Consider the following 22,992-nt stretch of genomic DNA (forward strand, 5'->3'; position numbering starts at 1 on the left):
GATTTCACTAATGTGCCTGCAAGGTGAGCAGCAAAACCCAGTTTGTAATTAATTTTAGCTGCTGAATTTATTCAGTACCTGAGATCTCACTCTTGATTTCAACAGTACAGCATCACGTCAGATCTGGTTTTAAGTTCTAACTATCAAGTGAATTTATTTTACAAAAGATAAAATAAGCAAGTTAGTAATCACATCATACATAGACTTATAAACTGATAGTAGACAGTCTTCTACCAAATAAGTCTTCCACTCAAATGAATAAACTAAAACTCAAAATATAAACTACATTTTTTAGTAACCCTTGAAATGAAATAGTTTCTTTTGACTTTCTCCACTGAGGGCCCCTTCCAGGCTCTCCCTAAAATCTTGAGTTGGACTTAATGCACTTTGCAGGTTTGTGTTGGGTATCTGCCTCCAAAACCTTGCTGTTCCTCCTCCATTAACTTCTAGTCCAATACCTTGCTTCCAGGTCTGTTAGATTTCCAATGTTTTTGTTACAGAAGGAGTAAGACAGATTTCTGGGGGTGACTTCTGCCAAATGCATAAATATTATTGGGTCCTGGAAGAAATGCTGAGTTCTGAGTAAATTTGGTGTTGAGTTGGGTGAAAAGACATTTCCCATTGGACTAAAGTAAGCTGTAGATTAGCTTTAAAAATAGGGACAACGTCTGCAAAAGTATTGGGTTTATGATACATTTGTGAAAAGGAATGGTATGCCACCATTAGGAGTAAAGCACAATTTTGCACACCTCATAATTATAACAACAACATTGTCTCCACCTCTTTAGGAGGCTAAGGAGATTTGGCGTGTCCACAAAGACTCTTACCAATTTTTACAGATACACCATAGAAAGCATCTTACCTGGATGCATCACAGTGTTGTATGGAAGCTGCTCTTCAAAGACCGGAAGAACCAGAGTTGTGAATGCAGCCCAGTCCACCATACAAACCACCATTAACTCCGTCCATACTTCCCACTGCCTCAGGAAAGCAACCAACATAATCAACGGCCCCTCCCATCCCAGTTATACTCTCTTCCACCCTTTTCCGTCCACCAGAAGATATAAAGTGTGAATACATGTACAAACAGATTCAAGAACAGCTTCATCTTTGCCGTTATCAAACATTTGAATGGGCCTCTCAGATACTAATGTTCATCTCTCTCTGCACCTTCTCTGTGGCTGTAACACCGTATTGTACCATAGAAAGTGTATCAGGGTGGCAAAACAATCAGCCTGTCTAGAAAGCAAAACAATACTTTTCACTACACCTAGGTGCATATAACAACAGTAAATCAAACTCAGACTTGGTATCAGGTCAGGGTCTTGGAAAGGGTTAATTGGGTGTACGGGGTTGTAGGATCAATTTAATAATTACTCAAGCACTTGACTAAGTATTTGATTATCTAACATCTTCCTGTAGCTATTTACAGAACTGCAGGAGCCTTCAAGTTCTCCAATTTAAATGGATACTTTTGGAGAGCTACAGGCAGAGGGGGGATCTTCAAGTTTCCAGTCAATTCTCTTGGAGTTTATGTTGGAGATTCCATAGGATCTGAATGTGCAATTCCCACCCACATTGCTAAACAACCATCGAGCCAGAATTTCACCTATCGTATTAATGAGGTCTTGCACCTTCCTTTACACTTCAGAATATTTACTGTCTTCCATTTTACTATCTACTGCAAATTTAGATACAAAGTTCTTTCCCCTATATTCAAATCATTCATGTAACTATCATTAGAATAAACCATCTAGTTCACTGATGTCTTTTAGGGAAGAAGATCTACCATTCTTATTTGGTCTCCCCTACATGCCTCCAGACCTATAACAACTGTCCTCTGGCTTGTGAGACCATTTCATTCAGTTCAAGGGCAATAAGGAATAGAGCAATAAATGTGAGCTTGACAACACCACAAAAAGAATCCAATCACTTTGAGAAATCACCCTGAACCATCATTCTTTCTCACTTTTATTTAACCCCACAACTGCATACCAATCAATCTTCTCTAAGGTTTTTATGTTTTACTTTGTCAAAGCCTCCCAAAGTACAACTGTTCCACATTGCCACATTTCCTCCAACTGCCAAAGCTCCAGCTCAAGAGACTCCTTGATTTTTTCAGGTTTGACCTTCCCTTATAAAAACCTTTAATTGGCTACCTTCTCGTCATCCGGATATTTGCAAATTAATTTTGAATTGAACGGGACTGCAATATTATTGTGTAGGTGATAGCATTGCTCACTCTACTTAAAACAAGTATTACATTCACAAGACCCCAATCCAGAGGAACCCAGTTTATAGGTGGACAAAGATTAAGTGTGAAATACTTTAATCATAAACGCACTCAAGAAAATATCAAGAGGCAAGTTGTGGAGGCATGACTTCAAATTAGAAAAGATAAGACAAATGAGTTGACAATCAGCTTTAAAATTTCTTTGCTGGTAATCTTTATAGCAGCTGCCACCTAAAAGGTCAAATTTGACTCCGTGCCAGAACAGGCACCATTTTCTCATTTAAAAAAAATCCCAGCCTCATTAGTTTTAATAGCTGTGCGAGCTTCTTGAGAATAAAAATGAACTGCCATACCTTCAGGAGGTTTTCAATCACCATGCAATTATCAAAATTCTCTATAAGTGAGTATATACAGAGCCATAAAAATAGTGGAGAAAATTAATACAGCGAATGGAGTAAAAATGTTATAGTGACTTATGACAAATCACAGTTTAAACAATTTTTCTCAAGACATACAAGATCTCGAAAACAGTAATCAGAAATGTTGGAGTAAGTGCAAGTGGAATCAAACATAATCAACTGACGATTGAAGAGAAGCAAAGATAAATATTCTGGTCTGTCATTATTGTTGACTCAATGATAGTTTAGTTGCTCCATCATGTTAGCAATGTGATCGCAGTTCGAATATCCCAATATCAATTAGATAATAATTAATCCAATTTGTTCTTTCAACTGAGGTCCTTAAATCAGACAGATTTTATTATATGAAACAAAAAACACCAATAAAATGTAGAGAAGTTCTGACTTACTAACAAAGCTTTGAGGTCCAGCATCCACTCCTTTTTAAGGATAACCATGGCAGCCATACCACAGAAAGTATAGCCACCATGGGCTTCCATTCCAGGTACACCACCAATCCCACCCTCCCAATTCTGACATCTGTAAAGGAAACACAATTGTCACTGTTCTACAAAAGGTAATCAAAATCAATTTTTCACTTCCCCTCTGTGCTGATCCTTTCTACAGAGCATGCTCAGAGATATGCTGCAAGACCATGTTTAATTTTCTGTTTTGACACATCTTTCATATACAGTGATTTTTCGATCTTTTGCTTTGACATGAAATGGTCAGCTTTTCATGACCAGCTGAACATGATCCAAAATCCTGGGTATATTGTTAAAAAACAGCCTCTCAAGATAGGTTTCTTGAATATATGCACACTTAAGTGATCATATATTTGAAACACTGCCAAAAGCTTAAGTTTGTAATTGTCAGATTTGCATTTTGCTTTATATAGTAACATTATCAAATTTAAAAGTCACATCTAAAAATGCTTCTGAATTTCTTCATGATAAAGAAACCTACATCATAGCAGTTTAGTGAGGAGGAAAGTGACAGCCTTCCAACAGCAACTTCTTGACTTCCAGTACTTCCTGCAGTTTTGGAGAGATATTGAATGCAGAGGACATAGAAAGAATAGAATACTTTCCCAAAAGAGTTTGTCCAATCAGTTCTTAGAATTGATACTCAAACATTAATTGAACATGGGCAGCATTTTGGCTAAATAACATTTGATTAGATGAAGAGGTGACCCAAATTCCAATTGCAATCTCAATTGTTTATAACGTTTCTGCACCTTTACTGGATATTTGCAACTGCCAAGAGACGACAGTTGAAAATGAGAATTTTCTTCACAGCAGTTCAACTGCTAATCATGCTGTGCTCATCTAGTCATGGGATGCAATTCAGCAGACTGCCCATCCTCCCATCTAAGCTGGGCATTGAGGCATCTAATAAATAGTGCAATTGAGTAAAGGATACAAACAAATATAATTAATGTGAATATACCCTTCTCACATTACATGATTATTCAGAAGCAGCACATAAGCAATGCATCCCAAACATCAATACTAATTCACAACATTTGAAAACAATTGAATTGTCTATTGATTTTTCTCATCTCATAGATACTGACCTTAACACCCACTCAGGTGTCCCCTCAAACAACGTTGGTGTGATGATGTTCGTTAAGGATGCAACAGATGCCGCACAGTAGGCACTCCTAGAAAATAGCAGAACAGTACATTTGTTTCCTGCATCATTTAATGAAAAGTGTTTGAAATCAGTAGGGAACATTTCAAAATAATGAATTTGTGATTTTTATTCTTCACATTACTGATGTTAATAATTTATCAAAAAACAAAGTTTAAGTCTTTGAACAGTGTTTTCGGTTGCAAATAAATAATTTCAAATGCTGCAGTTTTAATCACGAAACAGAAGAACCTTAAAGCTAAGCATCCTGTACTCTTAACAGCGTGATTCGCTACATTGTCAATCCCTCCAGTCTTTGCACAGAAGCCAAGACAAGCAGCATTAATTATACACGAAAATATATTTACTCTTAAAAATACAAATTTTTAGATCAATTCGATTACTATAACGCACCAAACACTTTAAAATTTTGGATGAGTTATTGCATTCATCAAAACATCACTGCTGAAGCACTCAGCATCCAGTACTACCAAACAAAGCGTAACATCAGTGATATGTAAAGCAAAACTACTCTGGCCTTGTTCCAGTCATACAACTCGATCCCAAGCTCCAAGACCACAGTCCATCAAACTTTGGAAAATGTTACCCTTCAAAAGAGATCTTTAAAGCCTCCTTGCAAATTGCAGTTTTGTGGTGTGAACTGAACTGACCATTATCAGGGCTTCAGCAAGACAAATTCATCCTTACATAAATCACAGATAACAATATAATTCTCCATCCAACTCTAGGCTTTGAAATGAAAGGGCAGAATTGTAGAGATTGTAATGGTGTCACCCAGATGGACCTCAGAATATGAGTTCCCTGATTGGGGCTGTTAATCTGGTCCAATCAGGGAGCCTGGGCTGACAGATAACAGGAGTGTCAGATATCCTTTCACTCTGAGCTGGCTCTGAGAGAGCTGGATCAGTGTCAAGTACTCTCCATGTGTAAATAAAGAGTAACTTAGTGATGGGATCCAAACTATGTGGAGTAATTTCAAGAATGTTAACCTATTGCTTGCAATGGCCTCTTTGTGACTCCTTTTGGAAATTGTATGATCCATGATTTCTCACTGGTTTTCTCTGCAATTTTCTTTTTAAATTTAACTTTTCAAGAAAGGACTTATGAGTTTTCAAACATTATTTGGACACACGGTTATGATAGAACAATAGTGAATTCCAAAGACAAAATGCAGTGGCAAAATGATCTTCAAAGTTTGATATAACAGTTTTTAAAAAATGAATTGTGATTCAAATCAGAATGTGATCTATTTAGTAACTTATGAATTTTATGGTTTTGAAAACACCAATTTTGATGAACTACTGCAGGCACAGATGCGGATGAAGTTTAAAAGGCAGTTATAGGTGTGAACACTGCCTTTGAAATTGATTTAAGTCCAGAGATAGCTAGTGTTTTAGAACCTATCGATATTAGAATGTACCTTCCTAACAAGCAGGTAAACCAGCTCTTTGTTTATTGATTGACAGCTCCATGCTGAGGTAAAGAAATATATACTATACATTTTAATTGGTTCAACAACTCTTATTCTATTGCTCTGAAAGCCAATGCTATGTGAACTGACAGCTTGTGTCTTTTGTTCACCATGAGTGACAATGTGCATCATGTTTCATCCTGGTAGTTCAAATTATGTAATTAGTGTTCCACTTGATTGTAGAGGGAACAGCAATTAAAGGAGCAACTTTTTTTATATAGAGAACACATCTGGTGCAGCTGAAAATCCTAACCACCCTGAAATGGATTGAGAGGTTTATCTTGTTTCATATATTATGCAGTTGAAAGTGTGTACTGTACCTTTAAGAGAGAGTGAAAGCTGAAAGCTGGCAAGCACCTGTCATGTGACTGACTGGTAGTCACAGTGTGCTGGAAAATTGGAAGGTGGAACATTTGGCTGTAATCTAGATATCGGAGTTGTTTTCACTGCAGTTCGAATTCAACCAGTTTAAATTATGCGCCATGATACTAAATTCCAATTGAATTTGAATTTTACTGTTTTGACAACATCGAACCAATGAGACGATCTGATATTTGGGATATAAAAAAAGCAGGCATTTTGGACAGTTAGCCAGAAAGAGCACCAACTGCCATTGAAAGGCTGCTGTTCAATACACACTGTCAAAGGTACCTTTTTCATATGAAACATCTTTGCAGCAGAAGACCGATGACGACCCAGGGAGATCTACAAACAGAGGAAAATCGACACCAGAGATGACAGCTGCAGTCTGATAGGGGCTTTATTGGATCATTATATTGTTATAGAGTGGGAGGTACATAACAAATCTTTAAGCAAAAGGAGGCTTTGAGTTGTAAACAGTTGTTTAACGCTCACTTTCAGAGTTAAAAAATAAATTGATTTTTTTTCTTTAAATACTAGAATTTAGGTAGTTCTCTGTCACTCATACTTTAACAGATTACAAGGCGAGGTGAGCTTTTCTCTGTGCTTGGTTTAATTAGCAGATGGGTTTCCTGCTATGTCGTAACACATAATTCAAGAGAAAGAAACCCAACACTGAATAAAAAAGCAAACGAACCAAACATCAATACATGCTTCAGATTCACACCTCGGAGTCTTCAAATTGAAAACAAAAACAACTGGAAAGTCTCTCATCCAAAAAATTTAAAGGTGTCAAGCAAATGCTTTCTATGTATGATAAATGGAAGTTAGGTACTGAAATAAAACATTGTTCTAACATGGCCAATATGGTGCACTGATAATCCAAAGACTCAATGATACAGATTACTACTCTGGAATCTCCAGGATTGTGATTATTTACTGCTATCATAGAGAGGTAATAGTTGGAGATATAACATGAATGCAGAAACGGTTAAGAGGCAAAATGCACATGATTTGCCATGAAGAACCAGGGACATGAAAGATTATATTTAACCCAGAATCTTCTTTTCCCCTAAGGGCATTCAAATGATCAGCAATGCTTCCATCAAAATAGGCTGAACAGTTATATTCATAAGTACTGCACTTGCTCCAAGTACAGACTACTAGATTCATTGACTGAAAATCCATTAAGTTTAGACTAATAACTTTCCCTGTGCAAAAGTATTTGCTTTTAAATGCAGAACATACAGACCATACTTAAATAATCTTCTTTCATGTCCAATTTCTACATCACCAAACCCTGTCCTATGAGTGGGACAGGCTAGAGATGGTGACATATTCAGTCCAGAATGGACCAGGATCCTCAGCATCAATTCTGGACCTCACGAGGTAGCATGGTTACAGGTCAAACTTGCAGCTAATTTCCAAATACCATTTCCCTGGATCACAAATAGGTAACCAGTGTTGAACACCATGGAAGGAGCATTAATGATAGCACAGTTACAGAATATATTTAGAGGGCAGCATTACTGGCCTAGCTGGCAGAGTCCTGAAAGAGGTATCTGCCAGACCAGGGGCAGGTGAAGAAAGAGCCATTGAGGTGAAATCTACTTGACCTCATACACACCAAACTATGTGTCATAGATATTACTCTCCATAACTGCACCCTACCACAATCTGGCTACCAAGCAGGGGAACAATTCTGGTTTAAAGACATGTCAAACAATATATGTGGTATAGCAAGAGGTAATGAATGGCAGGGTCAAATACAGCATCCTTGTTGGCATACTCCTGAGATCTTTGCGACTTGAATCAAGTGGCTTCACTCCACACATATTCAGAAATAGAGGGGTATGGTGGATGCAGCAAAGGGCTTGCTCGGAGTGCGCCCTGTGCTCAAGACTAGCCATTCCTTTAGCCTGTTATGGCACTGGCATCCACCATTAAGGAAAGAAAAATTTCCTGTGTATGTCTTTGCCACAAAAAGTAGAACATTTATTGCCTCAGCAGCATAGTCATGGAAGATGTCCTTAATTATGAGATCAGGTGGCATTTATGTTCATTAATGCTTCGGAAACAAAAACACAAAGGCTGGCAAAACTCAGCAGATTGCTTTCTTCCCACAGATGCTGTCCAAAGTATATATTTAGAGTCTGTTGACTGTTCACCAGAACTGACACTTTGGATCCCCAAGACCACTGAGGTCTGGACCACATTATGGTCCTGGTACAAATATGGACAAAGAGCTAAATTCCTAAGGTGAGGCAGAAGTGATTGTGCCTCAATCACTTCTGCCTCACCTTAGGCAGCAGATGATTATGGCATGAAAGCGTCCTACTAAAATTTAAGTCAATGTGAATCAGGGAAAATCCCTTCTATAGCTGGAATCATATAAGAAAGATGGTTGCAATGTTTGGAGGCCAATCACCTCTGTCTCTAGTTACACTGCAAAAGTATCTTAAGTCTCCTCAGCTGCCGTATTGATAACTTTCCATGATTAGATCCGAAACAGGATGCTCACTGACATTTGGAGTGTACAGTTTCTCAGATAATAATCAGTAAGAACTTACATGTAGCAAGTTCTGGACAATTTCTGGGTTTGAGTCAATAGTTGTTCAGAGATATTTGTGCCTCGCAAGTGCCAGGCAGTTCCTACCTCAAACAAAAGGGAGAGTCTAATCACACCCCTTTAATATTCAACAGCATGAGAATTGTTGAATCCCTCATCGTGAGCAATCTAGAGTTGACCAGATCTTTAAATGGACCATTCATATAAATAAATACAGCAATAACAAGAACAAGAATCCTCAAAACTTTTCCACCACCTACAAGACATGGTAAGGAAGGAGATGGAACACTCTCCACTCACCTGAAAGAGTGCAGGCTCCAACAATACGCAGGGAACTCCATAGTATCCCAGACAACGTAATCTACTTGACAATATTTCCCCATCCTAAATATTTACTCCCTCCAGCACCAAAACAATGTTGTTGCAGCAGATAAGATCCATGGGATGCCCTACAGCAAATTGCCTTCCAAAACCATGATCACGAGCAATTAGAAGGGCTCGCATATTTGATAAATGCAAAAACAACAGTTACAAATTTCATTCCACGTCACACAGACTTTGACATAGATTGTTTAATGGGAAAACACTCATTGTAGGATATCTATACCACATGAACTGTCAGGGTTCACTATTGCCTTTCAGGCAATTAGCGATAGACAATGAATGGGGAAACAAAAAGGTAAAAACAATGACTGCAGATGCTGAAAACCAGATTCTGGATTAGTGGTGTTGGAAGAGCACAGCAGTTCAGGCAGCATCCGAGGAGCAGCGAAATCGACGTTTCGGGCAAAAGCCTATTCCTGATGAAGGGCTTTTGCCTGAAACGTCGATTTCGCTGCTCCAATGAATGGGGAATTTGAGTGACACCTTTATCCCACGAATGAATAAAATTTTTCAAAACATATGATTGTAATATAAATTAAACTACTTCAGCAATTCCATTTAGTGTTTGATTAAAGCATTGGCTGCCCCAGGAGTTCAACATGATGTTTTATTTCATGAGGCAGTATGATTTTTAAGGTAAAGGATTTTAAATAATCTGTCTATTTGTTGTACATCTTAACTTAAATGGTACATAGAGATGTAAAGCACGGAAACAGACCCTTAAGTTCAACTTGTCCATGCCGACCAGATATTCCAACCCCATCTAGTCCCACCTGCCAGCACCAGGCCCATATCCCTTCAAAACCTTCCTTTTCATATACCCATCCAGATGTCTTTTAAATGTTGCAATTGTACAAGCCTCTACCACTTCCTCTGGCAGCTCAATCCATACACGTACCACCTTCTGCATGACAAAGTTGCCCCTTAGGTCTCTTTTATATCTTTCCCCTCTCACCCTAAACCTATGCCCTCTAGTCTTGGACTTCACAACATCTTTCCAATAGGAAGGAGGCCAGAATTACACACAATATTCCAACAGAGGCCTAACCAATGTCCTGTACAGCCGCAACATGACCTTCCAACTCCTGTACTCAATTATCTGACCAATAAAGGAAAGCATATCAAATGTCTTCTTCACTATCCTATCTACCTGCGACTCCACTTTCAAGGAGTTATGTTCAGCAAAACTCCGAGGACCTTACCATTAAGTGTATGAGTCCTGCTAAGATTTGCTTTCCCAAAATGCAGCACCTCACATTTATCTAAATTAAACTCTATCTGCCACTTCTCAGTCCATTGGCCCATCTGATCAAGATCCCATTATAATCTGAGGTAACCTTCTTTGCTGTCCACTACACCTCCAATTTTGGTGTCATCTGCAAACTTACTAACTATACCGCTTATCCTCACATCCAAATCATTTACATACATGATCTCCATACAAATTTCTTTCTCAATTTCCCTCTGACTATTAGAGGGTGTATAATACAATGCCAATAAGGTGATCATCCCTTTCCTATTTCTCAGTTCCACCCAAATAACTTCCCTATGTATTTCTGGGATATCCTCTCCTCTGCATAGCTGTAATGCTTTCCCTTATCAAAAAAGCCACTTCTGCTCCTCTCTTGCCTCCCTTTCTGTCCTTTCTATAGCATGTGTGTCCTGGAAATAATTAAGTGTGGAAGACAAAAATAATTCAGAATTAGATAATGTCTGAAAATTGAGACAAAGGCATCAGGCTGTTTGCCCATTTTACTTGAAATGGATTGCAATATATTAGATCCAGTTTGAAAGTATTTACCATTTCCTTCCAATGTTGGTTGCCTCATCAAATAATTTTCAGTATTGTCTAAACATGGTTTTCAATGCTTACTGCCTTTCTTTCAATAATGAGCAAATCATAATCAAAACTCACCTAACATCGACTTCTCCACTCACGTGCATAGTAAAGGAACCATTAGACTGTTTCACAGAGTATAGAAATTCTAGCAGCTTTTCCCTTCAATGAGAACAAAGAAATACCAGTTAGAGAAGGTTCAGCCTCAATTAAAATCTCCAATAGTTTGAATTTAAGTTGTCAAATGCTTTGAATAATAATCAACACATTTAGATTTTTGGTCACAATCAAAGAATGTGATACTCTGAACACAAGGTGCAATGATTAAAGTAGAAAATAACAAAATCTTGCTGCAAAACTGCCCATGCTCAGTCACTTTGTAAGTTATTGTACATCTACATGGCTGGTGAATTGGAAGTCAGCTTTTGCCTGGTCTTGTGGTTCTGAGATATTTATGTAATAATACAAAAGGTAGAAAGACAGAATGTTGTGTACAAAGGTTTTGACTCATTTTACAGTCCAATCTCTCTCACACCACAAAACACACAACTATGGGAACACATGGATAGGTTCTTGCATCTACCGAATTACATTTCTTTAATAGGGACTTGAGTGCATCTAGTTATTGGAATGGGGAGAAAGAAGAACGATGATGGTTGGTGAACATTTTCCCATACAGATGAGGTTAGGGACTTAACACAAATATTTATCCTGCCAATTTATGGCATTCAATAATTCAATGGGCGAGGTAGATCTCCAACTGTTACTCAATCATTACGAAATAAGCCAAGGTGAGAAATTCATCATTCAAATTATAAATGATCACTTCTGAAAGTTCACTGCTTAAAATACAGTTAAAGTCACAGGGACATTAAACAGGTCTACAGGAATGGTGCAACATCATGTCCACACAAAGTATATGTTGAATGGGCATTATTTAGACATACTAGGTGACAGCATTTCATAATATTTTTGAACAGGAAACTCAAGCAGCCCAGCAGGTATCTTCATTGTTCATTAGACAATGGGCATTCCTAGTGTATGCTAATTAATTTCAAGGACTGGTCTAAAACATCCAAAAGCTGAACAAACAGTTCCATTCTTAATCAAAGCTCGATCTTTTGCCACTGTTAGACGTGCATCATTACGGTCAAGATTAGAATGGTGCTGGAAAAGTACAGCAGGTCAGGCAGCATCCGAGGAGCAGGAAAACACACTTTTCAGGCAGGAGCGCTTCATCAGGAATGAGTCATTCCTGATGAAGGGCTCTTGCCCAAAATGTCGATATTCCTGCTCCTCGGACGCTGTCTGACCTGCTGTGCTTTTCCAGCACCACTCTAATCTTGACTCTGATCTCCAGCATCTGCAGTCCTCACTTTTGCCTAGTGCATCATTATGACCTCTCACCAACAAAACAAAAATTCAAATTTTAAATTGACTGTGCCTATACAATTACATTGTTTAGAATTCCCTGCACCACCCTGTTACTTTTCTTTTACATTAAATTATCAAACCATTAGGCATAGAAATGGCTAAAATAGGCACAACTGTAACGATAAGTGCTGAGTCATTTGGAGAAAAGAATGAGCTGTACTATGATCATAAGGTTTCATTCAGTGCCATTATGGGCTCATCTACCATTTTTAATACAAAAAACAACTGGTGACAAATAAAGTAACATGTACATGCAGAGAAGTTGCGAACACATACAACTTTTGATCCTTCTGTTTCTGCATTTAAATCAAAGAGTGATACAAACTGTTTGTTGCCATTTCATATTACAATGAGAAGGTTTTAAATTTGATTATCTGATTTGTGATACTATGTAGAATATATTACATTAAACAATTTATTATCTATGGGACCAGAAGTGTGCCACTGGATCAAATATTCCACATAATCAAGAGGTATATATACATATATAAATATATAAAGTGGAGTAAACCCTTACCATGTGAAACTTCAAAACATCAATATTCCTCAAAAAATATACATACAAACATCAATACAACTCCTAAAATCAATGTAAAAATTCACAGGTAATAGAAACATAATGCACGGGATATACACATCACTATTACACTTTAGTTACAGCATAAATACTTGGACATCACCGTAGATTACAGTATTTAAAGTTTATAATTTTTGGTCTCCATGATGCCACAACCACCTAATGAAGGAGAAGCGTTCCGAAAGCTAGTGCTTCCAACTAAACCTGTTGGACTATAAACCTCTGGTGCTGTGTGATTTTTTATAAATGATATAATTTTTGCCGTTTTATCTAGAGTATCGGTTGAGAAGGTACCGGTTAAAACAACATTTGCTGTGCTGTCATTTGGAAATTGTATTTTTAAAATAGTAGCAGATGGCCTTTGTTTTAGTTCTGAGAAAAGAACTGAATTTTGTTTTCACAATAAGGTCAGAAAGACATTTGGAAAATAGACCCAAATACATAATTTCCAAGAAAGCGTGTGACTTAGTAAGTATCTAGCCAGATGTCTGTAATGTTAATCGATGAAGTGTTTACAGTTTCTGACTGAAAAGCAAGTGACTGATAGTTTAGTCAATTCAGGAGAACTCTCATCCTAGCAGCAGGACTTTGTTAGTATTATACCAAGACCAAGTTGTAAAAGCCTGTACGATTTGAGTGTCCTCCTCTGGAGTAGTGTGTGCAGCTCTGGTCACTCTAATAATATCCTTCCTATAACAAAGTGGAGAGGGTTCAGAAAATATTTACCAGGATGTTGCTGGGAATGGAGAGTTGAGTTCCAAAAATAGACCAGAAAGGCTGGGATCTTTTTCCACGGGAGCATAGGAGGTTGAGGGGTGATTGATTAAAAAAAATGAGAAGGTGAACAGTAAAGGTCTTTTCCCCTTGGTGGGGGAGTTCAAACTTATTTTTAAGGTGAAAGGAGAAAGATTTTTTAAAAAGATGAGAGGCAACTCTTTTTTAAGAGCGTGGTCAGTGTGCGGAATGAGGAAGTGGTGGATGCAGATCAGGTTAGCACATTTAAAAGACATTTGGATAGGTATATGAATAGGAAAGGTTTGGAGGGATATGGACCATAGGCAGGTGGAATAGTTTAGTTTGGGAACATGGCCAGGTGGACTAGTTGGATTGAAGGGGATGTTTCCATGCGGAATGACTTCATGATTCTAAGTCTTTTAACTGTCAGAACTGAAAAGGAATCCAAGTTCTCTGCTCTGAAAGGAGATAAAGGCCATCAAAACTGGAAAAAGGTTTTAAAACTGTTTCAGCAGTCCAAGGAGGAAAACTGATAATAGCCAGTAAAGGAAAAAAATTAAGGGGTTAAGGGTAGTTTCTCTTGAATTGAGTACCTGCGGAGGATATTGTTGGGAATAAAGTTGGATCCATGCTTTTGTTAAGATCCTTTCAAACTTATACATAGCTTTGCTTTTTTTTCCGTTTTGTGAATCAAACGTGTGGAAACTAAAACATCAACAACCACGCATCAATATTTTCACTGAGACAAATGTAAAAATAAAATTCATGATCTACCAAGCTAAGTTTCATTTGGAAATTGACTCAAGGATTACAATAAGATCATAATGAAAACCATTTTTTGTCGAGAGGTCCAAAAGTGTGACTGACTATTGCAGATATACATCCAGACGATCTTGGCGAGAAAAGAGGATTGTTTGGAAATTACATAAACTATGTGCCCACCCCTTCTCAGGAAAATTAAACTACCGTTGAAGCATGCTGAAGTTGTGAATAAAGATTATAAATCCCTTGTAGAAAAGATCGTATTGAAATCTGATTCATATATTAAATATTGTAACATACCATCACACCAGGTTAAACACATACCTTTAGCCAAGGGATTTAGTGAAGTAGGAGCCACGGTTTTGATGATACAGGATAAAGATTAGAATGTTCATCTGTTACATTTTGTGCATATGGCCAACCAAGTTTAGCATATCCATGGTGTTGAACAAGGACAAGTAGGTTGTGCAGACAGTGCAGAGTGATATGGAAAAGTGGATCAGCACAGATCTTGGGTCACCAATATTTTTAATAGATAATGGAGGTGAATTTTAAAATGTCAACTGTTGGGACATTTGTGAGATTGTAAGCATTATCATAATACACACTGCTGCAGGACATGCACTCTGCAATGGCTCGTGCCAAAACTGGCTTTTAAGTTTTGTGCTTTTTAAAACTGTAGACTGAAATTAAAAATAGCTATTTTGAAACTCAGGATGGCTTGAAAGTAAGGAATTTTTCACCTTTTGTGAACCCGGTTTACGTAGCTCTAGATGGACTAGAGTCAAGAGGATGTTTACGAATGAAGTTGATTGATGTGAATTAGCGGTCAATTATCAATAACAAAGCTCCTCTGCTTGCGGACAAATATGTGATTGGTCATCAGGCAGCTGGGGCTATAAACAAGACAGAGAGAAGCTAGGTCAGCCCCAAAGCGAAACCAGCAGGTCTGCAGTAGTCAAAAAAACCCTTCAGTAAGCCACTTTAAACTGAAGAAACCCAATCCTTCAGTGGATACTGCAAGTTGCGACTTTGAATTGAATAAGTGAACCAGTCACCCTATGCCTATTGTGAACTAGTGGAGGCGTTTGGAAAAAGGTTGAGGACAAATTTTCAGATCAGCAAGAACCAACACAATAGATCTTGTGTTCAAAGAAGATGGACTGGTTGTCCCTCCGTTCATGTGTTGTCTCTCCCTGTTTGTTTGTCTGTGTGCAAGAGAGAGTTATATACAGCATTAATTTATAGATGTTACTTAATTTAGTTGAATTGCTTACCTGTAGGCAGAATCTAAGGCCTGGAATAAATAGTGATTCCTTGCTAAGTTCAGAAACCTGGTCTATGAATTCAATCAACTGTGATCTGAAATTGGGTAGCTTGGGAATTTGTGCGTTTTGTTTTGAAACTTTAATTTTTGGGATAACTCCAGAATAGCAGGGCATGACCTGCAGCACACTACACATTGTTACACTTGTGCCAAAGAAACTATGCAATAATGGAGATGTTGGACAAAATATCAGCAGATTAGTCAATTCTAAGTTACAAACAGTACAGGAATAAGCAAACGAACATAAAAATTCCTTACAAATAGTGATGGAATATAGCAATTACTAATTAGTTTATGGTTAGGACCCAAAATTACCTTCAATGCTGCATGAAGATTCTCCAACAGCAAAAAGACGTTTGTTTTTGTGCTCATCTAAATGCAATTATTAAAGCCAACAGCATTGAGTCATTGTTTCAAACCATCTGGGGGAGATTTCACACCTAGTGTCAGGATTCTTTATAAGAGGATGCAGGGAATGGACTTAAATCAGGAAAAGTTATTGGAGGTATCAGGAATGCTTTCATGTTACGACACTAATCATATCCCTTATGGCGGGGGAGGAGACTATGAATCATGAATTTTCAAATTCTGAGAACATAGTGTTGATAATAAGCGCCACGTACTTTGCATGCACGAGGCCTACAACTGCAGGACTTAAGAATTCAGGAAATACTTGCCAATATACATACTCAAAGATTTGTAGCTCGGGTGCTCATTGTTGTGGTTCTGTTCGCCGAGCTGGGAATGAGGACATGCCGCAACCCAAAGGACTAGCCCCACTACCATACATCAAGAGCATTTCCAAACTGACAGCCAGACTACTGCGACCACTAGGACTCATAACAGCACACAAACCAACAGTTACTCTCAGACAACTCGCCAGAACGAAGGACCTGATACCCAGCATGAGCAAAACCAATGTCGTGTACAAATCCCATGCAAGGACTGCACAAAACACTACATAGGACAAACAGGAAGACAGCTAACGATCCGCATCCAAACTTTATTGCTGGAACAGCACAGCAGGTCAGGCAGCATCCAGGGAACAGGAGATTCGACGTTTCGGGCACAGGCCCTTCTTCAGGAATGAGATACCGACCACTGCAACAGACAGCTGGAACTGACAACCGGAAGCGGCAGAGACAAACCACTACAAATGCCGGAGGAACGATCACAGAAGCGCTTCACAAGAGGCTCCCAAGCACTGAGGGTGTCACTTAGACAGGGGACGAAACGTCTGTAACACAAATTCCCAGCTTGGCGAACAGAACCACAACAATTTACATACTGACTGAAGAACATGAAAAAGTAGGGAATCATTGCCCAAAGTGGGTTCATGGATGATGTATGGTCAACGGTATCATATGAAGGGATAATGATCACAATTGTGGGACTTACAGGCAAGACCATAGGAAAATATAAAACCTGCTAACTGTCCACAGGTATATTTTTCATTGACACAGAAGTTGAGGGTTATGAGGGCAAGACAGGAAAATGGAGTTCTGGCTATAGTCAGACCAGCTTAAGTGTTATAATCTCAGCAATAGCAAAGCAGGCCTGAGGACTAAACGGCCAACTCCTATTACTGTTGTTATTCATGAGGCTGATAATATCAAATTTCATGCAATGTAGACAGAGAGACGATGCAAACTTTGCATATTAAAATAAGCATGCTGTAATAACATTTTATTTCAAAATTGACTTAACCACAACACTTTCACTATTTATTGTGGTGCAAGTCTTTTAAACCTAGCAAACAACTGGCTTGTCATTTTTGTCATTTTGTTTGACTGCTTTTAATTAAGAATGATTGAGATTATGAGGCAATTACCTATCTGCTGAGGGTCACCAAAAGGCAATAGATTTAAAATGGAGAGGGGACCTTGGATATAAAATGGTGTAAAACTTCCCAATTTTACTTTGATTCAGTTCAGTAGTCACAGAGTTGTAATAGCATAGGGGGAAGCTGAATGCCCCAGACTTTGCAGTCAGCACCACAACTTCCAAATCACTACATTTAACTGCCAACAAGTGCACCACGGTTTCACCATTATTTTTAATACAATTTGGGCCAATGAACTGCCAAACTCTCAGAAAAGGTTTGCAACACAGATACTCAATTAAGTTTCAAGTTTAGTAGTTCAAGCCATGTCAAGAATTAAGAAATTATTTTATTGATTTTGAGTTCAAGTGTCGATTTTCCAAACTAATACATTTTACCATGGCTTCTGTGAAATCTACAAGTAAATCAGATTTCGGGTTAACAAGCCTGGATATAATTCTTACAGGGCTCAATGGGGTGGATGCAGTAAAGATGATTCTCTTGGCTGGGATTTTAGAAGCAGAGGACAGAGTTTCAGACTAAGCACTAGACTATTAATAACTAAAGAAGGGAAGAAGAGTTTTTACATTCAGGATGTCGTGAAGCTTTGACATGTTCAAGTCAAAGTTCACCTATGACCTATTCAATGGTAGAATAGGCTCAAGGGGTCTACTCCTATTTCAGATGTTCCTTACATTCTTATGTTTCAAGATGCAAGATTTAATGGAAAAAATACTGATTTCCATTTCAGATTATAGCAGTCAGAGTGTGAATATGTGATCTAAGTATGCCTTTCAAATAGATATATGACTGTTTTTTTTAAAAAAATAAGCCAAACTGAAGGTTGGACATACTGTGCAGATTCCCTGTTGTTTCTTGGTATATAATATATACTGCACAAAATTTACATTGAATGTTTTGGTTTTGAACAGCATAACAATCCAACTCTCCTGTTGGTACTTTTGTACTATTCTTTGATTGCTATGATTGCTTACCTGTTAATGACATTATATGCCTCTTCTGTGCCTATAATGCAGAGTGCATTCACTGCTGCATATGTCGGTGCAAGATGTGGCTCTTGGCCTGGTCCACCAGCAAATCCACCATTTGGACTCTGACATCGTGATAGGAATTGACAGATACTATTTAGAAAGGATGAAAAATGTAACTGTTAAATTGTTGTACAGCTTATGGTTTTTAATCTTTTGCAAGAGACCACATCAATAACTGATCAACAGGAACAGTATCAGTTGAAAAAGGCAAGTATTCATGCATTTCCTATACAAATACCTGAGCATTGGCTGCCCTCAGTTCCCAAATATGGTGCCCATTGTCTCAACACAAAACTTAAATTCAAAACTACACTTTGCAGACATCAACATGGTCAAGTGCCTTTACTTGGAATACAGTGCAACTTAAAATGGCCGTATGTCAGTAGAAGCAATCCTGGCCCAATAATAAAGCATTAAACATCTGGAAAAATGTTTTGAGTATAAAAATTTAGGCTTTCATTTTACAGCAGCACATTTAGACTTTCATAAATAAACAAAGTAACCTGTTGGATTTTGCTGTCCATGTTGAAATGAACACTGTTTGCCACTGAATTTGAGCACCATTATGAAGCTCAGACCATGAGCAGTCTCTGAAGACTGACTGGTGTACGTACTGCATACTGTTAAAGCACAAAACCAAAATTAGGAACTGGCAAGGTACTTTTGAGTTTAAGTTCAACTGGACATCTCTATTCTGGGCAGGTACTGGAATGTGTTCTCAATCATATGGGACCTCTAACGAGATAGAACAGGATGCTACACTTATCTGCTGAATAAATCATTGTTCAATCAACAATTCCTCTGTATCAACTGTAGAAGATAATATATATTAAGTTCTCTAAAATTGGTCTCATTAGTTCCCTCAAGTCAATATCTACAAATACCAGAGCTGACTTTGCAAAATATTATTCTTTCCCTTTTGCTTCAACATAGAAGGGATATGAATTGCAATGCTCAGTCAAAGATACTTACGAAAATATTCGAACACAAATTTGGTTCATTCAAACAACAGATATGAAACAAAACCGAACTTTTCACATGGGCATTCACCAACTAAAAGGATCTTAAGCTTTATATACATACTCTGATGCCATACAATCATCGATTGGTTCTCCTAGCAACTCCAAGCTATGCAAGATCCAGTAACAGAGCCAGGGCCGGCTGGCGTCCAAACACTGAAACCAAAACAAAAACATTATTTATAACCAAATTATAAAAGAAATAAAGCAGAGAAAGATCAAACGGATAGAAACATTAATCAAATTTACTTGAGCTGTATTGCAGCTTTTGTCTGAAAACAACCTTTTAACTCAAGGATCACCACACCTTAGGCAAGGGGAGAGATTGAGGGGGAACATCCTTCCTGGTAACCTCAGCCAGTGCAGGAATTGAGCCGACACTGCACCATACACCAGCCATCCAGCCAACTGAGTTAATCAATCCCAGTTATTAAATAAAGTATGATCATTGAGAATATCTAAAAGCAAAGAGAATGCTTAGAAATCAACAAATAAATACTCTTTCCCAATCTAAAGTTAGTTTCTCAAATGGAATGAAACCATTTGCTGCAGGTTTTGAATTGGAGCAACACGTCACTTGATATGGCACTTTGGGGTTTTCAGATAAACGTGAAATTAACACACTAGTCTGGGCTCAGGTATAGATGTTGCATTTTATTCAGAACTCTTCTCCGGCTCCCTCTAAAAACTTCCTCACTCCCCTGCTTGTGCTTCAGAAGACAGCTCAACTCTGAACGAGTTATCCTATTACATTCAAACATATGAATCAACCCCTTCTCCTGCCCAATTACACCCCCAACCCCTAGCAGCCTGCTTGATCATTCGATAAGATCATGACTGATCTAACCTCAAACCCACATTTCTGCCTGCCCCAGTAAACGTTCAACCCCACTTAATGTGAAGAACAACAAGCCTTGGTTTGACAACACTTTTAAATTCAAGATAAGAGTGGTGCTGGAAAAGCACAGCAGGTCAAGCAGCATCCAAGGAGCAGGGGGGGTGGAGAGATAAATGGGAGGGAGGTGGGGCTGAAGGGAAGGTAGCTGAAAGTGCAATAGATGGATGGAGGTGGGGGTGAAGGCGATAGGTCGGAGAGGAGGGTGGAGTGGACAGGTGGGAAGCAAGATAGACAGGTGGGACAGGTCATGAGGGCGGTGCTGAGCTACAACTGCAGTACCTACTTCTGGCTACCAGTTTTAAATTGCCGGTGTGATTGCTATTAGCTTTAAATGTTTTGTTTGCAACTCTAATTTGAGACTAAATTTCCAGCTAGTAAAGGAATCAAAAGGTATGGAATTAAATGAGAAGCCATGTTCAATCATGCCTTGAGATACTCAACTCCAATTCAATGTGTTCTCACACACCCCATACACTACTAGTGAAGCACTACATGAGTAAATATCGCAGATATATCAGTGCTTACATATCATAATGTAGCAATTTAGTAGTAGCACTACCCATGCAACTAGTAAACATGAGGTACTTTGAGATATTTCAAACTTGTTACTTTGACCTTCATCAGCTGTCACAAAACTGACCTTGCAAAGTGGTGTGAATTCCCATCTGTTAAGTCCATACTGATGCCATATGAAATGTTTTATGCTTCTGTTCCTTGTCAAAAGTGGCTTTTTCATCTCATTCCACATGCTCACCGAATAGCCTTAAGTTAGAAAATATAATTCCTGTTGCATGCACAGGGTTTGTTTTTTTAATTCACTCAACACGACGTGGCATTCTATGAATTAAAAATGGTGGCCAACATAACTCAATCTCACCTCCAGCTCCTGGATCTGGTCCACAGACAGTGGAATAACCTTCTTAATTTGTGTTTGTTTTAAATTAAATGTGATGATTCCTTAATGATTCACTTATTTGTATGAATGATATAACAGACCAGCTTTGACAACATCATGTATACAGGATTAAATGTTGCAAAGACAGATGGATAGAAAGCAGTAGATATGGAAGCATAGAATTTCAAGGAGGTGTTGACAGATTTATTAAATGCTTGAAACCTTAACAAATGGCTTTATATGTACGCATGTACAAGATCATCCACTTTTGATTCAAAGGTGATAAAACTAGATAATTTCCATATGAGGCAATGGAAACATTGGAGATCCAAAATGGCTTGGGAGTCCAGGTAGACAGACCATTAATGTGTCATGGACAAGTACAGAAATTAATTTTTAAAAATTAATTTAATGTTGACCTTTATACCTGAAGAAATAAAAAAAATACATAGAGTCATAGAGACGTACAGCATGGAAACAGACCCTTCGGTCCAACCCGTCCATGCCAACCAGGTATCTCAACTCAATCTAGTCCCACCTTCCAGCACCCGGCCCATATCCCTCCAAACGCTTCCTATTCATATACCCATCCAAATGCCTCTTAAATGTTGCAATTCCACCACTTCCTCTGGCAGCTCATTCCATACACGTACCACCCTCATAGGTCTCTTTTATATCTTTCCCCTCTCACCCTAAACCTATGCCCTCGAGTGCTGGACTTCCCCACCCCAGGGAAAAGACTTTGCCTATTTACCCTATCCATGCCCCTCATAATTTTGTAAACCTCTATACGGTCACCCCTCAACCTCCGACACTCCAGGGAAAACAGCTTCAGCCTGTTCAGGAGCTATGAACCTGCACTCCAAGGTCTCTTTGTTCAGCAACACTTCCTAGGACCTTACCATGAAGTACATAAGTCCTGCTAAGATTTGCTTTCCCAAAATGCAGCACCTCGCATTTATCTGAATTAAACTCCATCTGCCACTTCTCAGCCCATTGGCCCATCTGGTCCAGATCCTGTTGTATTTTGAGGTAACCCTCTTCGCTGTCCACTACACCTCCAATTTTGGTGTCATCTGCAAACTTACTAACTGTACCTCTTATGCTCACATCCAAATCATTTATATAAATGACAAAAAGGAGAGGGCCCAGAACCGATCTTTGTGGCACTCCACTGGTCACAGGCCTCCAGTCTGAAAAACAACCCTCCACCACCACCCTCTGTCTTCTACCTTTAAGCCAGTTCTGTATCCAAATGGCTAGTTCTCCCTGTATTCTGTAAGTGGGAGGACAGGAAAAATTTCTGGCTGTAACAGCCGCTCCTTTTTTGAGGTGCTGGAGGTGATTTCCTCGAATTCCAGGAGCAGCAATTACTGTTTTATATGCTAGTGCATTGTTTTGGAACTTTGGAAAAATAAAGTCAAAACAACCGCAGTTTTAGAAGGGAGAAGAACAGACAAAGGAAGCACATGGTGAGGTCATTGTACGAGAGAGAGAACCTGCACAGTTACTGCCTTTGCTGTTTGAATTCATGTATCGCTGGACATCAGAGTGCATCTGGGAAAT

General features: G+C 38.6%; 1 protein-coding gene across 1 annotated transcript in view; it reads right to left on the reverse strand.

The window, feature by feature from the left end:
* fntb (farnesyltransferase, CAAX box, beta) overlaps positions 1-22,992 on the reverse strand; it is an 80,923-nt gene that overhangs the window by 20,653 nt on the left and 37,278 nt on the right. The window contains exons 4-8 of the mRNA XM_043698076.1: positions 19,698-19,789; positions 18,558-18,704; positions 10,984-11,067; positions 4,208-4,294; positions 3,042-3,171 (exon numbers count right to left, since the gene is read on the reverse strand). Of these exons, the coding sequence (XP_043554011.1) occupies positions 3,042-3,171; positions 4,208-4,294; positions 10,984-11,067; positions 18,558-18,704; positions 19,698-19,789 (540 nt within the window). The remainder of the gene's footprint in view (positions 1-3,041; positions 3,172-4,207; positions 4,295-10,983; positions 11,068-18,557; positions 18,705-19,697; positions 19,790-22,992) is intronic.

The sequence above is a fragment of the Chiloscyllium plagiosum genome, chromosome 10 (genome assembly GCF_004010195.1).
Source record: "Chiloscyllium plagiosum isolate BGI_BamShark_2017 chromosome 10, ASM401019v2, whole genome shotgun sequence".
Taxonomy (NCBI): Eukaryota; Metazoa; Chordata; class Chondrichthyes; order Orectolobiformes; family Hemiscylliidae; genus Chiloscyllium; species Chiloscyllium plagiosum.